Raw genomic sequence first — 24,744 nt, 5'->3', positions numbered from 1 at the left:
ACTTTCCTATTCTGTGTATCCCTTATTTGCAGAATTTCCTTTCTCTATTCGTGTGATGGCTTCGTTGTTGAAATACTTTCCAAATATAATAATCTGTATGATTATTCTCTGTAAGGAGCTGCATCCAAAACCAAAGTCTCTCCTTATTTCTTGAGACCCCCCCACACACATGCACGCGAGTTTCATGATCACAAACCCTAATGTTGTTTTCATAGTGTAAAAGAAAATGTGCTTTTCAAAATGGTGTCAGTAATAATTTTCTGAGGGTACAGTATCCCCATACCCCTTAAACAGGGAGATTCACTTCTTTTCATTCTCTGAATAATATAATAACTCTGAGATTGTTACATAGTGGAGGAAAGTGACATTCCGTCAAACCACCTGACAGTCACTGTGCTTAAACATAAAATTCAGCTTTGAACTCTTAGGGAAATATTGCCAGGTCTTCACTGTCCAAAATACAGTAACTGTACAGCAGTAGCAGTTTGTTTCATCTGAAAGTAAGCTCCTGTGCTTTAACCAAACACACTCAAACCACTTGTGTTACTTGCCAGATTCATCATTAAAGCAGTTTAGACATAAAACTGGGTACTATTGCAGTATTGAAATGCCTACAAGCTGCACTGTTGTTGGATAATTTTCTACTGTTTTTATTCTAGGCATAACTCAAGTATTAAATTGTGCACTAAGCTTGTCAAATGCTGTGCTTTGAATTGTTTTAGGTTCGAGAAACTCAAGCTTTAATCTTGGCCCCAACTAGAGAACTTGCTGGTCAGATTCAAAAGGTAACTTTATCACGTGTGCATTGCTGTAAATTTGAATTGAAGATCCATTTCTTTTGGAATTGCAGATTGTTTTGTATAATGCTTTTTTTTTCTTCCCATCTCTTAGGTGTTGCTTGCTCTTGGGGACTACATGAATGTTCAGTGCCATGCCTGCATTGGGGGAACAAATGTTGGAGAAGACATTAGAAAACTTGATTATGGACAGCATGTTGTTGCAGGCACCCCAGGACGAGTATTTGGTAGGTTCCATATTTCATAGTCTAACCTCTTTCTTCAGCAGTTGTAATTGCCCACATTGTTTTGCTTCTACTGTGTAACTGTCTTTTCTTTTCCTTTTTTCTGTACTCTTAACTTTAGGGTTTCATTCTTTAGAATGTCTTTTTTTCTTTCTTGCAGTTACCATCATTTATTTATCTCAATTCCATTGTGCACTCTCACACCTCATGCTTGCTGTGAAATTGCTTTTGGCTGTTGATCCTTGTATTAACTAAACTTAAAACCCTTTGCCATTTAGCTTTAAACACGAGTCAACCCAGGACCAGGCGGTACAATTGCATAACCATCAAACAAGACAGAGAGAGAGTTGTTTGCATAGCATAACATTCATTTCTCATCTTTTCAACCTTTATTTTTTCAGGAGGGACTTTTACTGAGCTACTACATCAGTGGTGGTTTCTTCAGTGCTATCACTTGGTGAAGGCTCTCCTTTGTAAGGTCTATGTCATTCTCCATGCTCCTGGACCTTTCATGTTGGTTTGCATTTTCAGCAAATAAAAATCATTGTCATGTGCTATTCTCTGTTCTTCTCATACTTTTTAAAATTATAGTTTGGCTACATTTTATGTTTGTGTTATTTTGCATTGTGTTGCGGCATTGATCTGAAGATTTGGGCATCACCAGGTCGCGGTTGGCTGAAGCATTTTACAACAGTTAAAAAAAAAAAAAAAAAAAAAACACAGCAGTACTTCAGTCTGGGCCAAAATGGCACAAAACATTGTAACATTATATCCTTCTAAATCAGTAGTGTACATAGATATATAATTGTGTGTTGTAATGTTAAGATCTTATGGGTGAAGGGACTCGTGCAAGTATTGTTGCCAGAGCCAAGCTCCAGTCTTAAACATTCCTACCTAAAATAGCTATAATTTTATAATGGCTTAAAAGTCCAGTTATATATACTAGTTGAATGTACCCTGGACCATCAAGGGTAATAAAGTAAAGCTTTGCCACTTTACCTTTTAACTCTGTCATCTACCTTCACTAAGAAATGGAGAAAAGGAATGGTTTTCCTTCTCTTTTATATTCCTAGATTTTGTCTGCTTTTGAAAGTCACTGTTTGAGGCTCTTTTTTTTTTTTTCTGGTTTAGCCATAAATGTTGAGGGGAAACTAATCAAAAAGCTATTCTGTTGAGGTTGCCCCCCTCCCTGCAGAAGTAACACATTAAAGAGTTCCTGACATATTCCCCCAGCTTGGGGGTCTCCATCCCCCCAGCTAATATCAATAGCCTGAGTGGGTTACACCAATTACTCTATCTTGACCACTTTAAAAGCAAGAAACCTACGCACTGAAGGTAAAACCAACTACCATTTTAGTGATGTTCTTCGTGTTTCACTGTTGCAGTCATTACATTTGGGTTATCTGCTTGCAGGTAGCCCTCAGTCAGCCTGATTAACAAAGTCTTGGGTCCTGCGTCGGTTGCTGTCCCTTCTTCCATGACGTCAGGTCGTCAGGGGTATAAAACATGCGGCCGATGCCATTACATCAGTCTTTCTTGCCGCGCAGTACCCGAAACAGAAGGAGTTCGCAAATGTTGGTTGGCTGACTCCTGAAATTTTAGTTTTAGAGTTTCAGACCCGAAGTCTTCAACTAAAGCCAAGTACCCTGTTGGGGAAACTTTTTTTCTTGCTCCTTACCGATGTCAGTAAAAGTTAATAATTGCATTACTTGTGGAAAGCGAATACTTCAAAGATTTTCATTAGTACTGTATTCCTTGCCTAGGCCCTGACTACGATTTACCTTGCTGTCGGTTTTGTGCTTTATTTAATCAGCTCACTATCCATTGTTGGTAAATTTTCGCCTCTAAATATTTCGGTTCTTGGTTTAATTATCCAAAAATGTCGTCTGTTAGCCATCCGACTACCGGGATTCCGAAAAAACGCAAAGATAAAGACAAAGACAGGCCGCCGAGGTCCAAAACTGCGGATGACGCTTCTCTTAAGCCAGTCGCCAGTTTGCCGGTACTCAGTTAGGCGCTTTCGCAGCCCCCGATACCCGCTACTTCTGATTTGCAGGCCTCTACTGAGACTCATTCGGACTCCGGTATGCCTCGAGATGCTTCAACTATGGAACCCGTGGATGTCTCTACCTTGGATGAGTCCAGAGCTGCTGTGCAGGCACCGGCTTCTGAGGGTGTGTTCAGGCCTACGGACTTGCATATTAAATTAACGCCTCCTTCTTTACTTAGGCCTAAAGCTCGATCCATGCCTAAAAAACCAACGCCCAGGCCACATGCTCAGGCCTCTATGCCTAAAAAACAAATTATAAGAATGGCTGAAGATCTAATTAATCTAATCAAGGGTAGCCAACCCCCCCCCCTTTCTAAGAGGCCTAGGACTGAAGTTGATTATTAATCTCCTGATCAGGATTCTGTTTCTGATTCTTCTGATGATCTGGATTTGCCCTTATCCACTTATGAAGGTTCTGATGCAGAGGACTCCATTCCCTCTGCTTCCTCTCCTGAGGATTTTTCTTTTTGGGAAACCTTACATACTCTAAGGGAGCATTTCTACTGGGAAAGCCAGGATTTTTCTGATTCAAAAAAGAGGCTTGGGGATTTCCTTCTCCTACCTCAGCATAGGCCTTTTAGCAGCTATTCCTCAGGTAGTAGACATTGTTGATGATGCTTTTTCGGAATCTAGTTTGGCCCCTGTTTCTCTGCCTCCTGCTCCTAAAAAACCTGACAGATACTTACACGGTCTCTGAGTCTCACAAGTTCCTTTTTAAAAATCCTATTGCAGATCCAGAGACTTTCACAGGGGCCCAAAGTCATTAAGGCTTCTATTGCTAAAAATCCTACCCCTTCTGATAGAGACTCCAGGGCACTGGATAGATGTGGTAAGAAGGTTTACACTTCTGCAACTTTGGCCATTAAGGCTTTAAACTGCCAGTTTCATATGTTAAAGTATCAGCAACATGTTATTGGACAGCTTAAACAGAAAATAATGATTCCCGACTGCGTGGAAAATTAAAGAATTACAGGATTTAATGCCTTCTGCTGAACAAGTTGGAAAATATACTTTGCAATGTGGTTTTGATTTATTAGCGGCCTCTTGCAGGGCTGCTGTTATTGGATCTGTGCTCAGAAGGCATGCTTGGCTTAAGGAGCAATCTTTGTCTGATCATGTTAAAGCTAAATTGTTGGATGCTCCTTTAAATCAGGACCGCCTGCTTGGCAACAAGGTTGAGGACGTTCTTAAAAAGATGGAAGATGAGGCTAAATATATGCAAACTGTTAAAAGATGTTTTTTACAAGTTCTGCCTCCTAGATTTAGTAGGCACTGACCCTTTAAGAATTGGTCCTTTCCAGCCCCTTCTAGGTCTTCTCAAGCCAAACCCAGACACAGCAAAACCCCCAGGTTTCAGTCCCAGGGGACACGCAGAACTAAGCAGTGGGGGCCTCCACTTCCAAATTGGGGAATAATAAGACCCCCCCCATATGGTAAACTGTCTTGATGACTTACTTTTAAAATTTCCAATCACTTATCAACTGACTGCCCCTTTGGGGGGAAAGATTGCTCTTCATGCAAAGAATTGGGGACTCATTACCCAGGACAAATGGGTTTTAAATATAGTGTCCCAGGGATATAGATTTCACTTCCACACGTTGCAAACACCAAGCGGGTGGCCGGACCTACCCCTAAATAAGTGGGCAGAGGCCCAAAAACAAGTACTGTCTCTCTTAAGCATGGAGGCTGTTCACCTGGTACCAGAAGAGGAAAAGGGAGAAGGTTTCTACTCAAGACTTTTCCTGGTACCCAGAAAAGACAATTCATGGCATCCTATCCAGGACCGGTCTACTCTAAACACCTTTTTGGAGATTCCAAAATTCAAGATGCTGACTCTTCACCAATTACTTCCTATGCTAGGCAAAGATGCCTGGCTGGCAACACTAGATTTAAAAGAAGCATACCTGCACATCCCAATCAGGGAATCTTGCAGAAGATACCTACGCTTCAAAGCAGGCTACACGCACTGTCAGTTCTCTGCACTTGCCTTTGGCTTATCTAGTGTGCCCAGGGTATTCACAAAGTGCCTAGCTCCAGTTATTGCATTTTGCAGGCAAAGAAATATTCAAATATACCCATACCTGGACGATTGTCTAATTCAGGCAGAAAGCCAGGATATACCTTTGAATCATCTGGCCTTTGTACAAAGGGTCCTAACTTGTCTGGGGTACACCATAAATGAAAAGAAATCATACTCTGTACCCTGTCAACAAAATTTATATTCCTGGGAGCAAGCTTGAAAACAACGTCCCAGATGGCTTACCTCACACCAGAGAAACAAATTCATTTGACAACCTACTTCAAACAAGTGGCCACAAAAATCCTGCTATCTGCAAGACAAATACTGCAATCCTTGGGGTTCATGGCCTCCTGCATTCTAATTCCATATGCAAGACTGCATATGAGGAAATTGCAGTGGTATCTAAAAAGCCTATGGTGTCAACATTCTACCTTGCCTAGACCTAGAGTTCCTTTAGTGGGCAGAAGCTTGCCACCAAAACAAGGGACTACATTTCACACCACTCCCCTGCCGGGTGAGCCCCCCATGCATAGTCTGATGCGACTGCTAGGGTTTGGGTGGCAGGAAGTGCATTCAGGGCAAATGGAACCCATGTCAAATGCACCTGCATATATCCATCAAAACGAAATGTTAGCTGTACAGAATGCTCTGACCGCCTTCAAGGACCACATTCTTCCAGGACAACTAATGGTAAAGTCGGACAACACCACTGTTATGTGGTACATAACCAAGCGGGGGGGGGGGTACACATTCTTACCCCCTCTGCAGACTAGCCATGGCATTGTGGAACACAGCCTTGAGCTACCAAGTGCACCTACAAGCTCAATTCCTGCCAGGAAAATTAAATACAATGGCGGACATACTAAGCAGACACCTCATGGACCCACATGAGTAAAAACTGGAACCAAGGATTTTCAACATGTTGACAAGCAAATGGGGGAGCCCAGATGTAGACCTGTTTGCCTCTCCCCAGAACTACCAATTGGACAAATTTTGCACAAGGACTCCCCACAAACAAGCCTGGAAAGTGGATGCTCTGTCCTTTAGCTGGAAAAACCTGTCAGTCTATGCCTTCTTTTCCCCTCTGCCTCTGCTCTCCAAAGTACTACTAAAAAATCAAGCGGAGCAAACCAAGGATGATTTTGATTGCTCCACACTGGCCGTGCCAACACTGGTACCCCCTCCTGCACAGTGTGTCATGATCATCTCCATGGCACCTGCCTCCGACTCCTTCCCTGCTGTCTCAGCAGGAGAACCAGATTCTGCACCCTCCGCTTCTAACACTGAACCTTGCAGTCTGGCTAATTACTTAATCTGTCCTTTACCATCCCTCAGCAAACCTGAGACGGATATCATTTTAGAGGCAAGGAGGCCCAGTACTAGAAAATATTGTGCTGAAAAATGGAAAAGATTCTGTGCCTGGAACCAGTCTCAAGAGGTGAGCACAGCAGTGCCCGATTTACCTCAGATTTTACAATACTTAACTGAGATGCTTCACAAGGGCCTGTCTTTTTCCTCCATTTCAGCTCATTGTAGCACAGAACCTCCCCTCTTCTCTCATCCACTGCTCAAGCAGTTCCTCAGAGGGGCCAAAAATTTGAGACCACCCAGGAGAGCTCCAACCCCAGCCTGGGGCCTTAACTTTTGTCTTTGAGAAACTCACTCTACCTCCTTTCCAGCCAGCTGCTACTGGAGACTTAAAATTTCTTTCTTGGAAAACAGTTTTCCTTTTAGCAATCACTTCACCTAGAAGGGTACCTGAATTACAGGCCCTTATGGCAGTGGAGCCTTTCATCTTTCATGCAGACAGGGTGTCCCTCAGAACCAATCCATCCTTCATGCCCAAGGTGGTATCCAGTGTGGCTCTTAATCAGTCCATTCATTTGCCAACCTTCTTTCCCAATCCACAGAATAAAGGGGAGTGGATACTGCATTCCTTAGATGTGCACAGACAACTTAGATTCTACTTGGACAGGACTAAACCTCAAAGGAAATCTGAACAACTGCTGGTGGCATTTGCTGCAGGGGCAGCGGGGAAGGCTATTTCAAAGCATAGCTTTTCTAAATAGATAAGCCGTTGCATTCATTTCTGCTAGAAGCACCATGGCAAACCTATCCCCATGGGATCAGACCTCACTCCACCAGGGCTGCATCTACCTTTACAGCCTTTCTCAGAGGCGTCTCTACCAGGGACATCCTAGAAGCTGCTACCTGGAGTTCTGTACATACTTTCACCAAGCATTATCATTTGCCAATTTTCTCTAAATCCAGAGCTGGCTTTGCCACTGCAGTCTTGCAGGGCCTTACAGCTGGCCTTCATGCTAACTAAATTCCTCCTCCCAACCATAGCTTTGGGAATCTACCCAAATGTAATGATTGTAACAGTGAAACATGAAGAACATAGTACAGTTGTGTACACACTTACCATAAATGTAGATGTTCGAGTGTATTCACTGTTGCAATCCTGGTTACCCTCCAGCCCCCTAACTTCTTTCTTTTGGCTGTACCTCTACTTTCCTTTACTGTGCTTAAAAGCCTTTTTGGTGTATTTGCTTTTTTGTTGGAGGTATATCTTTGTACTTTTGTATTTAATTGCTTCCCATTGGGAGGCACCTGACGTCTGGGGAAAGAAAAACTGATGTAATGGTGTCGGCCGCATGTTTTATACCCCTGACTACCTGATGTAATGGAAGAAGGGACAGCAACTAACGCAGGACCCAGGACTTTGTTAATCAGGCCGAATGAGGGCTACCTGCAAGCAGATAACCCAAATGTAATGATTGCAACAGTGAATACACTCTAACATCTACATTTATGGTAAGTGTACACAACTGTACTTTCTCTTCAGTATTGTATCAAAACCTCTACAGTTCTACAGTTACCCCAATAATCCAAGGTGATAGACTGATTTTTCATGAAGGTCTGTACATCTTTTAGCATAGATATGACAGTAACCACCTTTCTCATAGAGGGCAGTAATAACACTCCTTTTTGGAACAGTTAGAAAAAACTTGCAGTCCCTTTCAAATTCTGACACCAAAGCTAAAGCCTAAAGCCTGTGTTCACTGTTGACAGTCTAGGTAGTCATCTAGTGAAACATATTACAACCCTGAAAATATTCTCATGAGATGAGTAATAGAAGTAGTTACTATTAAAAAGCATTTCTTGTTTAGTTCCTTAGTTTTCCGATGCTATATTTGGGCTAAAAGTTGAAGATATCTCGACTGAAAAAAAAAAAAAAAAAAAAAAATGGCAAAGCAAAGAATGTTGTAAAAAGGGGTATTGCATTCCTCAGTTTTGCTGTGTACCATACATTTTTCATCAACCCCCTAGGTATGTTTCTTTAAGGTACAGCAAAGCATGTTGACCAGAAGCAGGGTACTAAATGGCAGTTGTATGGTGACGTGTTTGACAGCTGATTCATTGTATCCCATTTGAATGGGACCATCTTGCCAGCTGGAGCTTTTGAAATTTCATTTTTGGACTTTACTGAATTTTAAAGTGCTCAAGAGTTACCCTTCATTCCTTCTCTGGTATATTTCCTCCTGCATGGAAAAGAGAAAGGGCAAAGGCTCACCAGGGAAAACACACATTCCTAAAGCTGCAATCAGATGTCCAGTTTCGTTCATTCCTCAACTGTTGGTTTTGGATCAGTCTCTGCAGCTTCTTCAAGATAATATAATTTTGATCTCCCTTTACCCATAATGCCCCACCGACATAACCTTGGATCTTGCTTGTCACCATTGCAAACAGACTTGGAGGTCTCGAGCTTTCTGTATTAAAGAATTTAGATAAGTTTTCTGTGAATTTAATTTATTATTTCCCTCCCTTTCTTCTCTTTATTTCCTTGAAAAAAACAACAAAAAAAAAAAACGTGGTAATCCTTGTGTACAGGATTGTTTATTTATTTAATTTATTTATGTTTTCATACATTGTTTAAAGTTGTCAGTATGTCAATCAAACAGTCCAGTTTCAAAAGTGTGGCTTGTGGGCACAAAATTCTAAGTTTGGATGCCCACACAAAATGCTTGTATTGTCTAGGCCCCAAACACCTAGATGTGGATTGTGAGGTCTTAAAAGGCTTCAGCTCTAGGGCCTTAATTGATAGGAAAATACATTTGTTCTTCGTGGTCGTATCACCTCTAAGCAGTATATTTTGGTCACTGGAACTCAACCCCCCCCCCCCAAGAAAGAGTACAAAAAGGGCAACTCTGCTCCTAAGGAGTCTCGCAAAAGATCCTCTGAGTGCCCTTCTACTTCAGTGTTGACTTCAGCTCCTTCATTGGAGCCACCAGCAAAACTATTGAAGAAGTCTGATCTGACACCAAAACCAAGATCCAAGAGATCCTATCGATCCATACTCCACCTTTTCTTCTTTCTCATCCAAATTGCGTTCTTAGATCCTTGGAACAGTCGCGTAGATTGCATTCCAGGCCTTCATCTACAGCTTTCTCTCTTTGATCCTCCAGGAGCCTATCCAAAGCAGATGGGGACAGGATGGTAAGTTCCCTGGGACACAAATTCAAATGGGAGTTGTCATGTCCTGGCTCCAACTGTGTCAGGTCCTAAGTGTATTCTTCAGTCAACACCCCTTTAATAGCTTTTTCTGTGATCAGTCTTTAGGTTTTGGAGTTGTCTGGTCTGAAATTTTTGGATGTCTTCATTGGATCCGAAGTTTGTTTGACTCTAGTAGTTTCTCTAAGTTGTCCGAGCAGGAGGATTCATAGGCTCATTGGTAGGTACTAGGCTGTCAACCCTAGGGTCTAAACAAGCCCAGCCAAAAAGGTACCCCTGGCTTTTAGGTTCATAGGTTGGTAATAGGCTATCGGCCCTAAGGCCTATGCAAGCCTAGCCATAACAATTCCCTGGAAAATTTTTCCCACAATATTTACTTCTCTGGGCCCCTGTCTAGCAGGGTGACTGACATGATCCCCTGGGTGAATTTCCTATCTCCCATCCAATCATCAAGGTTCCTTTTGAAGAGGGCCAATGAAGTGCTCTGCTTGACATGTATGGGCAGTTTATTCCAGAATATGGAGAGTCTCTGGGTCAGGAACCTATCCCTCCAGCATGTTTTGTTCATTGTGTTGATAAGGTTTAGATCCCTGGAGCGTGTGCCTCTGAGGGATTGAGATTTCTTTAAGTGGAGCATGTCCAACAGCTCGGGGTTTGACATGGCCTTGTATGTTGATCAGAGATCGCCTCTGAGTAGACTATATGCCACAGAGTATAGCTGGAGTTTTTTTTAGACGGTCAGTATATGGCATCTGCTTTAGGCCTGTGATTCTTTTAGTGAGGTATTTCTGTGGCCTTTCCAGCTGTTGCAGATGTCTTGTGAGGTACATACCAAATGGGGCATTATACTCTATAATGGGTCTAATGAGGGATGAGTACAGTGGGACAATGACCTCCTTTTTTTTGTATGAAAAGCCCTTAGTGATGAGGTGTGCCAAGTAGAATGATTTCCTGACTGTTGTAGTGATGTGGTTATCAAAAGTGAGACCACTGTCCACTTTGTGTCCCTAAGTCTCTCATCACACTTTCGATGTTTAGTGTCCTGCCACCTATGTGGTAGTTAATGGGTACATGTATTTTTCCAAAGGGGATGACTATACAGTTCTTGGCATTCAGCTTGACCCCATGGCTCTGGCACCAGGCATCTGTTTCTGTAAGGCCCTTTTGTAGAATATCCATATCATTTAGGGATTCAATAATGGCTCCAAGTTTGCAGTCATCTGCAAACTTTGTTAGCCAGAGTTCCTTAGTGTTGGCCTGTACTTCAGGGAAGTAGATGCCAAACAAGAGTGGTCCCAGGACTGAACCCTGAGGTACTCCACTTGTCTGGAGCTGGATTTGGAGTCGGCTACTTTTACAGTCTGGGTTCTATCAGTAAGCCAGTTGGCAACCCATCGAGTGATGTAGGGATATATGCCCAGCTTAGTAAGTTTATCTATGATTCCAGAGTAGGGGATGGTGTTGAAGGCCTTGGCGAGGTCCAGATGGGCTGTGTGGACCTCCTTACCCTCGTCCACAGCTCTGGAAACAGATTCAGAGAAGTCAGTCAGATTCAGGAGACAAGATCGGCCCTTCACAAACCCAAACTGGATGGGCTCCAGTGTCTGGAGGTTGCCAATGTCTTCGTTTATAAGTTCCGTGATGATACATTCCATGCCCTTGCAGATCAGGCTTGTCAGATTGATGGGACGGTAGTTCCCAGGATCCAAGGTGGGTTCTCCCTTGTGGATCGGGATAACTGTAGCTGTGCGCCACTCGGTGGGCAAGAAGCCTGAGGTGAAGCTATGATTAAGCATGACACTTAGGTGGGGTGCCAGTTCATTTTGTAGATGTTCATCATGTTTCACTGTTGCAGTCATGACTGTAGGGTTTTCCCCTGCCAGCAGGCAGCCCTCGGTCGGCCAGAATCCCAAAGTCTGGGTCCGGCGTCAGCTGTTCAACCATGCTCCCTGACGTCAGAGCGCCAGGAGTACAAAGCTGACAGCCGACGCCATCTTCTCCAGTCTTTCTTGCCGTGCGGTGATAGCAGTTCGCATGTGCCGGTCGGCTGACTCCTGACGATTTTTTCTGATATACTTCAGTCCGAAGATTTTCCTCTCCACTCAAAGCTAAGTACCCCGTTGGGGAAACTTTTTTTCTTGCTCCACTCCGATGTCAGAAAAAGTTAATAATTGTATTTCATGTGTGAAGCAAATACCTCATAAGGATTTTCATTCTTACTGTATTCCTTGCTTAGACCCTGACCACGACGTAGCTAGTTGTCGGTTTTGTGCTAGATTCAATCAACATACTATTAAGCGAAGGTACGATTTTGCTTTTCATTACTTCGGTAGGCGCTTTAACTACAAAATGTCGTTGGATACGGTTCCGGCTACCGGAGTTCACAAACGTCACAAGGATAAAGACAGGCCTTCGAGGTCCAAATCTGATGATGGAGTACAAGCGGAGCCAGCTTCAGGTTCGGCCGTCGTCAGTGAGGTGCTTTTGCAGCCCCTGTCGTCGGCCATTTCAGAACCGATGGCCGAAACTGACTCTCATGAGGAGCCAACCAGGCCTTTAAATATTTCTGTTGCAGGACCTTCAGACAATGCTCCTTCGGATGGGTCCGGAGCCGCTGTGCAGGTACCGGCTTCCGAAGGGGTTTTCAGGCCTACTCCGCTTCTAATAAAGGCAAAGGCAAAGACTCCTTCTAAATCAAAGACTGCAACACCGGCCTCTTCTGAACTGGCTCCCAAGTCACAGAAACAGTTACTCAAGATGGCGGAGGATTTACTTACTATGATTAGGGGTTCACATCCCCCTCCAGATAAAAGGCCAAGGCAGGATGTTTATTATGATTCCTCTGATCAGGCTTCTGTTTCCTCAGTTTCTTCTTCTGATCAGGAATATTCTTTCCCTCCTTATGAGGATTCTGATGCTGAAGACTCCATTCCTTCAGCTTCTCCCCCTGAGGATTTCTCTTTTGGGGAAACTTTGCATGAAATGAGGGAACCTTTCCACTGGGAAGGACAGGAGTATTCGGAATCTAAGAAAAGACTGAGGGATTTTCTTCTTTCCCAACATAGACCCCTGGCTATTCTCCTGTTTTGGATATTGTGGATGATGCCTTTTCGGAGGCTAACTTAACCCCTGACTCTCTTCCTCCTGCTCCTGTTAAGCCTGATGGATATTACAGGGTTCCTGATTCCCATCAGTTTTTATACAAGAACCCTTCTGCTGACCCTGAAACCATTTCTCAGGGTCCTAAGGGAGTTAAGGCCGCTTCTGCCAAAAATCCCACTCCTACTGAAAAGGATTCTCGATCCTTAGAAAGATGGGGCAAAAAGGTGTACACTTCTGCTACTTTGTCCATTAGGGCTTTAAACTGTCAGTTTCATATGCTAAAATACCAGCAATTTCTCGTGTCTGTTTTAAAACAAAAGCTTACTTCCATTTCTGCCTCTGCAGATAAGGAATTTACGTGACTTATTGCATGCCACTGAACAAGTTGGGAAGCATGGTTTGCACTGTGGATTTGATGCCTTGGAGGCTTCTTGTAGGGCTGCGGCCTCTGGCACAGTCATTAGAAGGCATGCATGGCTAAAGGAACAAAATTTGCCTGAACAATTAAAGGCTAAATTATTGGATGCTCCTGTTCAGCATAATGTTTTATTTGGATCAAAAGCTGAAGAGGTGATTAAAAAGATGGAGGATAAGGCAAAATCCATGCAAACAGTTAAAGATTTCTTACAAGTACAGCCACCTAGATTTAGCAGGAATTGGCCTTCAAAAAATTGGTCCTTTCCCACTTCAGACAGGCCTCAGAGGGGTAGATATAGACGCTCCAGAGGAAGGCCTCAAACACAAGCTTCTTATAGACCAAGACAGGACAGTGGACTGCTTCCACCCCTAGGGAAGGAGAGGACCGGTCACAAACTCAAAGGAAACCAACTCAAACTCAATGACTCCCTCTGTTGGGCTACAGGAACTTCTTGCCTGGAAGCCCTTCTCGGAGGAAAACTCTCTCTTTTTTTATCAAAATTGGACTCAAATAACCCAAGACAAGTGGGTTTTGGATGTGGTTTTAAGAGGTTACAAATTCCATTTTCATTCCTTGCCAAGGCCAAGCGGATGGCCAGACCTTCCAAAACATCAATGGACGGAGGCCTTAAACCAGGTGGAAGCTCTTTTGGCTATGAATGTCATAGAACTGGTTCCACTTTCAGAGATGGGAAAAGGTTTTTACTCAAGGCTCTTTCTAGTCCCAAGGAAGCAAAACTCATGGAGACCCATTCTGGATCTGTCGGTCTTGAACACCTTTCCAGAGATTCCAAAATTCAGGATGCTTACTCTACAGCAGCTGCTGTCCAAAGATGCATGGATGGTAACTTTGGATTTAAAAGAGGCATATTTACACACTCCCATCAGGCAGGATCGCAGAAAATACCTCGGGTTCAAGGCCGGATCGAGGCACTTTAAATTCTCTGCGCTGCCCTTTGGATTGTCTACTGTGCTCAGGGTCTTCACCAAATGCCTGGCTCCAGTAGTAGCTTACTGCAGACTCAAGGGAATTCAAATTTACCCTCATCTGGATGATTGTCTAATTCAGGCAGACAGCAAGGATGTCTTACTCCAGCATCTAGAATTTGTACAGAACCTCCTCAAGTTCCTGGGATTCTCTGTAAACATAAAGTCAAATTTGGCACCATCACAACAGATCACTTTTCTGGGGGCACTTCTAAACACTACAACCCAGATGGCATTTCTGACATCCGAAAAACAATTACAGCTGGCTTCAACTTTCAGAACCTTGGCAACTTTAACTCAACTATCTGCAAGGAAATTCCTGCAGGCTTTGGGTTACATGGCCTCCTGCATCCTTCTCGTACCATATGCAAGACTACACATGAGGAAAATACAGTGGTACCTAAAAAAGTGTATGGTCTCAGCATTGCCACAGTTTAGACATACTGATCTCCGTCCTTCCTTGCCTTCAAAAGGAATTTCTTTGGTGGTCCAGGGCATGTGCTCTAAACAAAGGGAAACCCTTCCGTCTGCCTCCTGCCACTCAGAGTCTAACCACGGACGCCTCGGATTATGCTTGGGGAGCCCATTTTCAGGGCAATTGTCTGCAGGGCTTTTGGACAAAGGATCAGAAGCACCTGCATATCAACTTAAAGGAAATGTTAGCCGTTCGGAAAGCTCTATTGGCCTTCAGGAATCTTTTACAACCAGGACAACTACTAATACGGACAGACAACACTACAGTTATGTGGTACATAAACAAGCAAGGGGGATCTCATTCCTACTCCCTTTGCAGACTAGCCATGGATCTGTGGAACACAGCTCTAGCTTGCAATCTGGATCTTCAAGCTCAGTTTCTACCAGGAAAACAAAACTTCCTGGCAGACAGTCTGAGCAGATACCTTTTGGATCCACACGAGTGGATGCTGGACACCAAAATATTCAGGATGATAACAGCAGTCTGGGGATGTCCTCACATAGACCTCTTTGCATCCCATCTCAATCCTCAACTACAGAATTTTTGCACCAGGACTTTCCACAGAGAAGCTTGGAAAGTGGATGCCCTGTCATTCAGTTGGAGGAACCTCTCGGGATATGCCTTTCTGCCTCTTCCTCTTCTTCCACGGGTTTTATTGAAAATAAAACAGGACAAGCCCAAAATGATAATCTTGCTGGCTCCAAATTGGCCTCGGCAGTTTTGGTATCCAACTCTAAAAAACCTATGCCTGGAGCCCCCTTGGGTTTTACCTCAGTCTCCGAACCTTCTGTCTCAACATCAGGGTCAGGTTCTACACTGTCATATCAGAACTCTCAGCCTGGCGGCCTGGTTAATCCAGGGCCTTTGATTTCTTCTTTCCTACCCAAGCAGGTTATGGATGTCATTCTAGAAGCCAGACGTCCTAGCACTAGAAAATCTTCTGCAGGAAAATGGAAAAGATTTTGTTCCTGGATGCAGGCTCAGGATTCTGATCTTCTTCTTCCTAACATTACTTTAATTTTACTTTACTTGACAGATCTCTTACATAAGGGTCTCACTTTCTCTTCCATTAAGATACATGCTTCTGCTATTTCTGCTCATTATAATACAGACCCTCCCATCTTTTCCCACCAGCTCATGAGACAGTTTCTCAGAGGAGCGAAGAACTTAAGACCTCCTAGATCTCCTCCCATTCCTGCTTGGGATCTCAGCTATGTTTTGGAAAAACTAACCTTGCCTCCTTTTGAGCCTGCTGCCTCTTCTGACATCAAGTTTTTATCTTGGAAGACAGCTGTCCTGTTAGCCCTAACCTCTGCCAGGAGAGTTTCAGAGTTTACAAGCTCTTATGGCTGTGGAACCTTATATTATTTTTCATCAAGACAGGTTATCTTTGAGGACTAATCCTACCTTCATGCCTAAGGTGATTTCCAAAGTGGCTTTAAGTCAAACTATCCACTTGCCAACCTTTTTCCCCACTCCTCAAAATAAAGGGGAAAGGATCTTACATTGGATGTACACAGACGTTTTTACCTTAACAGAACCAAGGACATCAGAAAATCAGAACAATTGTTTGTTTCTTATGCTTCAAGTTCCCAAGGTAAAGCCATTTCAAAACAGACCATTTCTAAATGGATTGCTCATGGAATCAGATTTGGTTATTCACACATGGAAAGCAAATCCCAGGGAGTATACGGACTCATTCCACCAGAACTGCTGCCACTTCTGCGGCCTTCCTCAGGGGAGTTCCTACCAAAGACATTTTGGAAGCTGCAACTTGGAGTTCTGTTCATACTTTTTCTAAGCACTACAATCTACCTCTCTCTACTCTAAGTCTAGGGCAGGCTTTGCCTCTGCAGTCTTGCAGGGCCTTTTAGCCGCCCCTTCTTCTTTATGACCACCTCCCTTTCTCTCAACTTTGGGATTCTGCCCTACAGTCATGACTGCAACAGTGAAACACGATGAACATAGTACAGATGTCCTTCAAGAATGCAACTGCAGTCATAACATATGGGTTGTCCTGCCTCAGGCAGCCCTCGGTCGGCCGGATTCCAAAGTCTGGGTCCGACGTCGGCTGATGTCGCATTTCTCTCCGACGTCAGACCGGCTGGAGTATGTAAGCATCAGCCGACGCCATCTTCTTCAGTCTTTCTTGCCGCGCGGTGCCCGAAGCAGAAGCAGTTCCCAAGTGCCGGTCGGTCAGCTCCTGTATTCTTGACCGAAGTCATCAAAAGCTAAGTACCCCGTTGGGGACCTTTTCTTGCCTCAGCCGATGTCAGAAATTACTGAAAAAGTAAATAATTGTTTGTCTTGTGGTAAACAAATACCTCATAAGGATTTCCACTCTTACTGCCTCCCTTGCCTTGGCCCAGACCACGACGTCTCGGCCTGTGCCACCTGTGCTCGCTTCAATAAGCGCACTCTCAGGCACCGGGCGGAGTTCGCTGAAGACTTTTTCGGCAAAAAATTTGATTATAGAATGCCGTCGGAACAACCGACAACGCAGACTCTAAAGCGAAAAGACCGGGACCGACATCCTCGGCCCGTCTTCCACCGACCACGCCAAAACTAACCACGAGTGCCCGGTTCCCTCTGAGGCGGTTATTCCACCGCTCGAACCGAAGACACCGTACCGATACCTCTGATACCGGAGTCCACTCCGACGCCAGTTATTGATTTTCCTCCGGATACTGAAACCAAGGAAATGCCCGAGACCATTGCTGTTGATAAGGTCACTCCTGCACGTGGAGCGGCTAGGCCTCCCATGTCCATGTCTATCAAGGCCTACACACGTGCTAAGGCAGCCAGCAAGTCCAAGCATCTTACTGCTAAAACCTTACCTCAGCCTACTCCAACTCAAATCATGTCTATGGCCGCAGATTTAATTTCCCTGATCAGAGGTTCCCAGGCCCATCCTGAGAGAGGATCCCAGCCTCCTCCTGATAAGAGGCCCAGGGTTGAACCCTCTGACCCTCTTCCTACAGATGAAGATTCAGAGGACTCTATTCACTCCAAAAGCCAGGAAGAGCCCTTCCAGACCTATGAGGATTCAGATGCAGAGGACTCCATTCCCTCGGCCTCTCCTCCTGAGGATATTTCTTTTGGGGAAGTTCTGCATTCCATGAGGGAGCATTTTAAGTGGCAAGGCCAGGAATATTCAGATTCCAGAAAGCACCTTCGAACCGTCCTTAAAAAGCCCCAACACAGACCCTTAGCTATACCTCCTGTGCTTGATGTTTTGGATGATTTATACTCTGACTCCAGTGTTACCCCTGATACTCTTCCTCCTGCTCCTGTCAAGCCTGACAGATACTATAGGGTCCCAGAAACCCATTCTCATTTCTTTAGGGCCCATGCTGTTGATTTAGAAACAATTTCCCAGGGGCCTAAAGGGGTTTCAGCTACCACCTCCAAAAACCCTTTGCCTTCCGACAGGGAAGCAAGGTCCTTAGATGGGGGAAGAAGGTTTACACCTCCACTACTTTATCTATGAGAGCTCTCAATTGTCTCTTTCACATGTTTCAATATCAGGATTTCCTGTTAGATGATTTACAGAAAAGATTGGCCTCTCCTGAACCTTTAGATAGGAAGTCTTTGCAGGAGGCTGTGCATAATTCTCAGCAGGTTAGCAATCACTTTCTACAGTGTGGATATGATGCATTGGAGGCTTCATGTAGGGCAGCTATGACAGGGGCGGTCATTCGTAGACATGCATGGTTAAAAGAACAACCTTTACCAGATCATGTTAAGGCAAAACTTCTTGACGCACCCTTGGAAAAGAACAAGCTTTTTGGTGCTAATGCTAAAGATGTGTTAAAGTCCATTGAGGAAAAAGCCAAGTCAGTTCAGACAGTCAAAGATTTCCTCCAGGTTCATCCGCCCAGATTCAGCAGGAACTGGGCTTCTAAAAACTGGTCCTTTCCTAATGCTGAAAGATTTCAAAGGGGCAAAACAGGCGTGGCCGAGGAAGAGGGCAATACAGAGGATCCTACAGGGGACGACAATGGCAACCAGCAAACCAAAGAAGTGACACAGGGGTTTCTCCTGCCCTGCAGGGACAATCTCAATGACTTTCCTCTAGTTCCGCTGACCAAGGAGCAAACAGAAGCTCCTTTGGAGGAAAGTTATCTTTGTTTTCAAAAATTGGCACAAACTGACAAAGACAAATGGATTTTGGACATTATAGACCACGGTTACGGGTTCCATTTTCATACCTTGCCAAGAAAACAAGGCATGCCAAACCTTCCACAAAATCAGAGGGCAGAGGCTATCAAGCAAATTTCTCTGCTTGCTTAGATCAAAGCAATAGAAAAAGTTCCACAACAAGAACAAGGTCAGGGGTTTTATTCAAGACTGTTCCTTTTTCCAAGAAAAGAAACTCAATGGAGACCAATACTGGACTTGTCCGCTTTAAACACTTTTCTCATAAGTACCAAAGTTCAAAATGCTGACTCTACAGCAACTCCTTCCCATGCTGGGCAAGGGGTCTTGGCTGATTACTCTGGACCTCAAGGAGGCATACCTGCATGTCCCTATCAGACACAGCTGCAGAAGATACCTCAGATTTCTTGCAGGGCCAGAGCATTATCAATTCTCAGCATTGCCATTTGGCTTATCTACTGCGCCCAGAGTATTCACGAAATGCCTGGCATCAGTAATTGCTCATTGCAGGCTCCAGATTCAAATCTACCCGTACCTGGACGATTGCGTCATACAAGCGGACAACAAACTAACCTTGACAAAAACTTGAATTATGTCATACACTTGCTACAGGCTCTGGGATACACAGTCAACTTTCAAAAGTCAAGACTTCAGCCATCCCAGCAAATAACCTTCTTAGGAGCCAAACTAGACACAGCCTCTCAAATGGCTTACCTGACAGAAGACAAGCAAAAAAGTTAACCCATTACTTCAAAAGTTTAGCAAAGCTCACCCAGATGACTGCAAGGAGTTTCCTACAGGCCCTGGGTTACATGGCATCCTGCATTCTCCTGGTTCCACTAGCAAGACTACACATGAGAAAGCTTCAATGGTACTTAAAAAGCTTATGGTCTCAACACAGCAACAACCTAGAAGCAACTATTCCACTCATTCCATGTCTTCAAAAGGAATTTCTATGGTGGGCCACAGTAAGCCAGTCAAACACAGGTATGTCGTTCAAAAAACCTCAGATAACACAGACCATGACCACAGACGCCTCAGACCTTGGATGGGGGGGCGCACATGGAAGGCAGATGTATTCAAGGGCAATGGTCTCCAAAGAAAGCACATCTGCATATCAACCAAAAAGAAATGCTAGCAGTAATGCATGCCATCGAGGCCTTTTGACAACAACTTCAACAAGGCCACCTACTAATACGGACAGACAACACCACTGTGATGTGGTACATAAACAAGCAGGGGGGCACTCATTCTTACCCCCTTTGCAGACTGACAATGAATCTTTGGGAAAAATCACTGGGTCTAAACGTACAGTTACAATCCCAGTTTGTTCCAGGCAAAGACAATGTTCTGGCGGACAGTCTAAGCAGGAATTTTCTAGACCCCCACGAATGGAGGCTACATCCAGACATCTTTATACGACTCACCTCGACATGGGGCAGGCCGGACGTTGACCTATTTGCCTCCCACCTCAATCATCACTTACAAAAGTTCTGCTCAAGGACATATCATCCACAAGCATGGAAAATAGATGCCCTCTCATTCAACTGGAGCTCCCTAATAATTTATGCACTTCCACCTCTGCCACTGATGACCACAGTGTTATTAAAGATCAAAGCAGAGCAGCCAAAGGGGATCCTAATAGCTCCAGACTGGCCAAGACAACACTGGTACCCACTGCTACGGAGCATATGTCACAACAAAACGTGGGCCCTTCCACAATGGCCCCAACTTTTGACTCAACACAACTTCAGGACAGTTCATCCCAACATCCAGACGCTACAGCTAACAGCTTGGGAATAAATAACCTCAATCTACCTCTCTCCAAGGAAGTTCAGCGGATAATAACAGAAGCCCGCAGACCATCCACCAGAAAGGCTTACTCAGCCAAATGGAAGAGATTCAGCATTTGGAATAGCAACAAGGGTCATGATTCATCACTTTTGAGCATTCCACTCATTCTGGAATACTTGGCAGATGTGCTACATAACAGACTCTCATACTCTTCCATAAAAATACATGCTTCAGCTATCTCAGCTAGATACAACACTGATCCACCTGTGTTTTCGCATCCTTTGTTAAGGCAATTTCTTAGAGGAATCAAGAATATAAAGCCCCCAAGGAAGGCACCAGTACCAGCTTGGGACCTCAATTTTGTCCTAGAAAAATTGACTCCACCTCCCTTCGAGCCAGCAGCTTCTGTGGATTTACAATTTCTTTCCTGGAAGACAGCTTTCCTGCTGGCCATTACCTCAGCAAGAATGGTTTCGGAATTACAGGCCTCAATGGCAATACCACCGTTCATAACTTTTCACAGAGACAGGGTCTCCTTACGAACCAACCCTACCTTTCTGACAAAAGTGGTATCTAGGGTTTCTTTAAATCAAGCAATTCACCTGCCTACTTTCTTTCCCAATCCTGAGAACAAAGGGGAAAGACTGTTACATACCTTGGACATACACAGACAACTTCGCTACTACCTAGACAGAACCAAGACCAGTAGGAAGTCTGATCAGCTTTTTGTAGCTTACGCCCCTGGAGTACAAGGAAAAGCAATTTCCAAACAGACAGTTTGAAAATGGATTGGACATTGCATCAGATTCTGTTATTCCTTCCATGGAAAGAGTGTGCCAGCCAATGTCAGACCACACTCCACCAGAGCTACAGCCACCTCTACAGCTTTTTTAAGAGGGGAGCCTACAAAAGACATTCTAGAAGCTGCTACATGGAGCTCCGTGCATACATTTTCCAAACACTACAACCTCCCTTTATATTCCAGATCCAGAGCAGGCTTTGCTTCGGCAGTCCTGCAGGGATTGATAGCTACACCATCCTTTTCTTAGAGCATACCACCTCCCTCAGCTAGGCTATGGTATTCAACCCATATGTTATGACTGCAGTTGCATTCTTGAAGGATATAGTACAGTTTTGTACCTACCATAAATGTAGATGTCCGATAGATACGCAACTGCAGTCGGGTTTTCCCTCCCTCCTTCCCCTCTATGCCTTGGGTCCACTCCTATCCCTATTATCCTTAGCTGGGGATATCTGTTATGGTGTATCTGTTTATTACTTATTTATTGTCTGGAAACCTATTATTGTCTTCCAATTTGATTACAGCCTTCCTTGGAGGGCACCTGGCATCTGGGGCAAGAAACACTGAAGAAGATGGCGTCGGCTGATGCTTATATACTCCAGCCGCTCTGACGTCGGAGAGAAATGCAACATCAGCCGACGTCGGACCCAGCCTTTGGAATCCGGCCGACCGAGGGCTGCCTGAGGCAGGACAACCCATATGTTATGACTGCAGTTGCATATCTATCGGACATCTACATTTATGGTAGGTACAAAACTGTACTTTGTGTACACCTACCATAAATGTAGATGTTCGAGTGTCTTCACTGTTGCAGTCTGGGTTTCCCCTCTCTCCTGTCCCCTCTTATTTTTACTTTTGTGTATTTCCTTTTTTTTGCCATTCTTCTGAGGTGTATTTGCAAAGGTTATGGGACCTTTTCATTTTGGGACTCTTGACATCTGGGGCAAGAAAAACTGGAGAAGATGGCGTCGGCTGTCAGCTTTGTACTCCTGGTGCTCTGACATTAGGGAGCATGGTTGAACAGCCGACGCCGGACCCAGACTTTGGGATTCTGGCCGACCGAGGGCTGCCTGCCAGCAGGGGAGAACCCTACAGTCATGACTGCAACAGTGAAGACACTCAAACATCTACATTTATGGTAGGTGTACACAACTGTACTTTCATGTAGTACACAGCCTGGGATATCATCTGGTCCCATGGATGCTGTATTCTTAGCTTTGGAGAATGCTATTTCGACCTGTGTGGCTATGATTGTCGGAATTTGGCAATCTTTTGGTATTGAGATGGGCCCTTTAGGGGGTGAGAGGGGAGTGAAGTTGGCACTAAATCGATCTGCCAGGATATTGGCAATATCCTTGGGATCAGTATATTTAATGCCATTCCGTTGTAGCTCAGAGCACATCTGAGTATTGCCATTTAGATTCTTGACATAACTGTAGAATGCCTTGTGGTTGTCTTTGGAATCTTTGGCAATTTTATTTTCGTAACTAGCTTTTGAGGATTTTATGAGGGATCTCAGCTTCTTGCTGAGGCTGGTGAGGGAGTTTTTTGCATCCTGGGATTTTCCTCTTTTCTGCAACAGTTTCTTCCTTCTGTTGTATAGTTTGTTTATTGCAGGGGACCACCAGATTGGCTTCCTTTTTTTGGAGATCATCTTTGTTCTATTTGGGATGGCACGGTTCATGCACGAGTGGATATGCTCGTACAGTGCCTTAGTGTAGGATTCTGCAGTTGAACTTCCAGATCCCGTCTGTGTGGGTGTTGTGAAGTTTGTCGCTTCTGACTTCAGTAGCATGAAGTTGGCTTTGGAGAAGTTTTTTAAGGAGGTTTCCTTATTGGGGTGGGGGTGGGATGTGGATGTCAAGGGTGATTTGCTTATGGTCAGACCTGACCAATGAGTGGGTGACCACGGGTGTGGAGCATCTATCTCCCATGTTGGTAATAACCAGGTCTAGGATATTGGAGCCTCTGGTGGGACAATGGATTAGTTGATCCAGGTCGTTCAAATTTATGAATTCCAAGAACCGTTGGGAAAAGGAGTTGGTACCCGAGTAGTTTTCCCAATTAATGGCAGGGTAGTTGAAATCGCCTAGTATTAGGGTGTTTGGGTGTATCTTAATATTTTCCAGTATGTTTAGGAAGGTGTAGTGAGAATCCTGGGGTATGGTGGGAGATCTGTAGCAAGCTACAATTTGGATTGCAGTCTTACCTAGTGTTAGTTGCACCTGGAGAATTTCAGATGCATTGTGTTGGGCAACTAGCCTGGAGGTGTGAATATCCGTGGTGAATATGGACACTCCTCCACCTGTAGTGTTTTGGTCTTGGTTTAGTGGCCGAAAAGTGTGGTAAGAATTGTAGCCTGGTATTGTAGGGGTGCTCTCTGGAGCCTTGAACCAGGTCTCAGTCACTGCACTGATATGGATGTTCTCCATTTTTAGGAGTGCCTCGAGAGTGCATTTTGAGGTTTAGATTTCTAGCATTGAGTAGCATTACCTTCGGATTTTGCATGCTTGGATCTGTTACAGTGGTGGTTTTATCCTTTGAACCTTGCCTAAAAAAGGCACTATAAGGGTGGCAAGAGCTTTAGCCAGTAACCTGAATCCCAGGGGTGGCAGGTGCAGACCATCTCTGGCAAAGCATCGTGGTTTGTCGATCATGTCTTCCTAGGCAGACAAATACTGGATCTCCTTTGAATGACACCAGAAGCTTAGCTAATTGTTGAAGTCAATCATTTTGTCCTTATACTGTGGTATCATTCTGGGCACAGGCAAGATGCTACTCAGGGCTAGGGTCATACCTGCCTGGGTCACATGATCCAAGAGCTCTTCCATGTCTCTCTTCATTTAGTCCAGGGAGGTACGTCTCAAGTCATTTACTCCAGCGTGGACAATGACAGAGTCGTATTTGTACTTGTTGTGGAGTGACTTGAGTGCATGCGTTATGTGGCAGATCCTGGCACCCGACGGCAGCTGACTGTAATTTTCTTCTTGTTCAGCCTGGTGAGTGGGACATCAGTATGCCTGACTATAGAGTCACCTATGACTAAAGTGTTGGGTACATTGTCTTGCCTTAGGGGCTGTTGTTGGGTGGCACACTGGTGTTGTGAGCTATGTCTCACTTTGGTTGTGACTGGTGTTTGCGTTTCGGCTTCGGAGGTTTTTGTTGCTTGGGCAGGTTAATGTTAAGGGCCTCCGCATATGTGAGTTTAATGTTGCTATGTGTGGGAGTTGATGGTGTGGGTTTTGAAGGGCTATGAGTTGCTAGAGGTGTAATACAGGTGTTAGCCTTCTCTTGTCTGTCTAGCACAGTCTTAACCGGAGAGAGCTTTGCTTCCAGTTTGGCTATGTAAGTGCATCTCTCGCAGGTTGTAGTGTTGGGTGGTAGGAGGAGAGGATTGTCTGTG

General features: G+C 44.4%; 1 protein-coding gene across 1 annotated transcript in view; it reads left to right on the top strand.

Moving 5' to 3' along the window:
* EIF4A3 (eukaryotic translation initiation factor 4A3) overlaps positions 1 to 24,744 on the top strand; it is a 635,526-nt gene that overhangs the window by 130,025 nt on the left and 480,757 nt on the right. Inside the window, exons 4-6 of the mRNA XM_044060170.1 lie at positions 723 to 785; positions 892 to 1,043; positions 1,182 to 1,255. Coding sequence (XP_043916105.1) covers positions 723 to 785; positions 892 to 1,043; positions 1,182 to 1,255 — 289 coding nt within the window. The remainder of the gene's footprint in view (positions 1 to 722; positions 786 to 891; positions 1,044 to 1,181; positions 1,256 to 24,744) is intronic.

This window comes from Protopterus annectens, chromosome 1.part2 (assembly GCF_019279795.1).
Source record: "Protopterus annectens isolate FY-2018-M chromosome 1.part2, PAN1.0, whole genome shotgun sequence".
Taxonomy (NCBI): domain Eukaryota; kingdom Metazoa; phylum Chordata; order Ceratodontiformes; family Protopteridae; genus Protopterus; species Protopterus annectens.
This window is presented reverse-complemented; position numbering and strand designations above follow the sequence as displayed.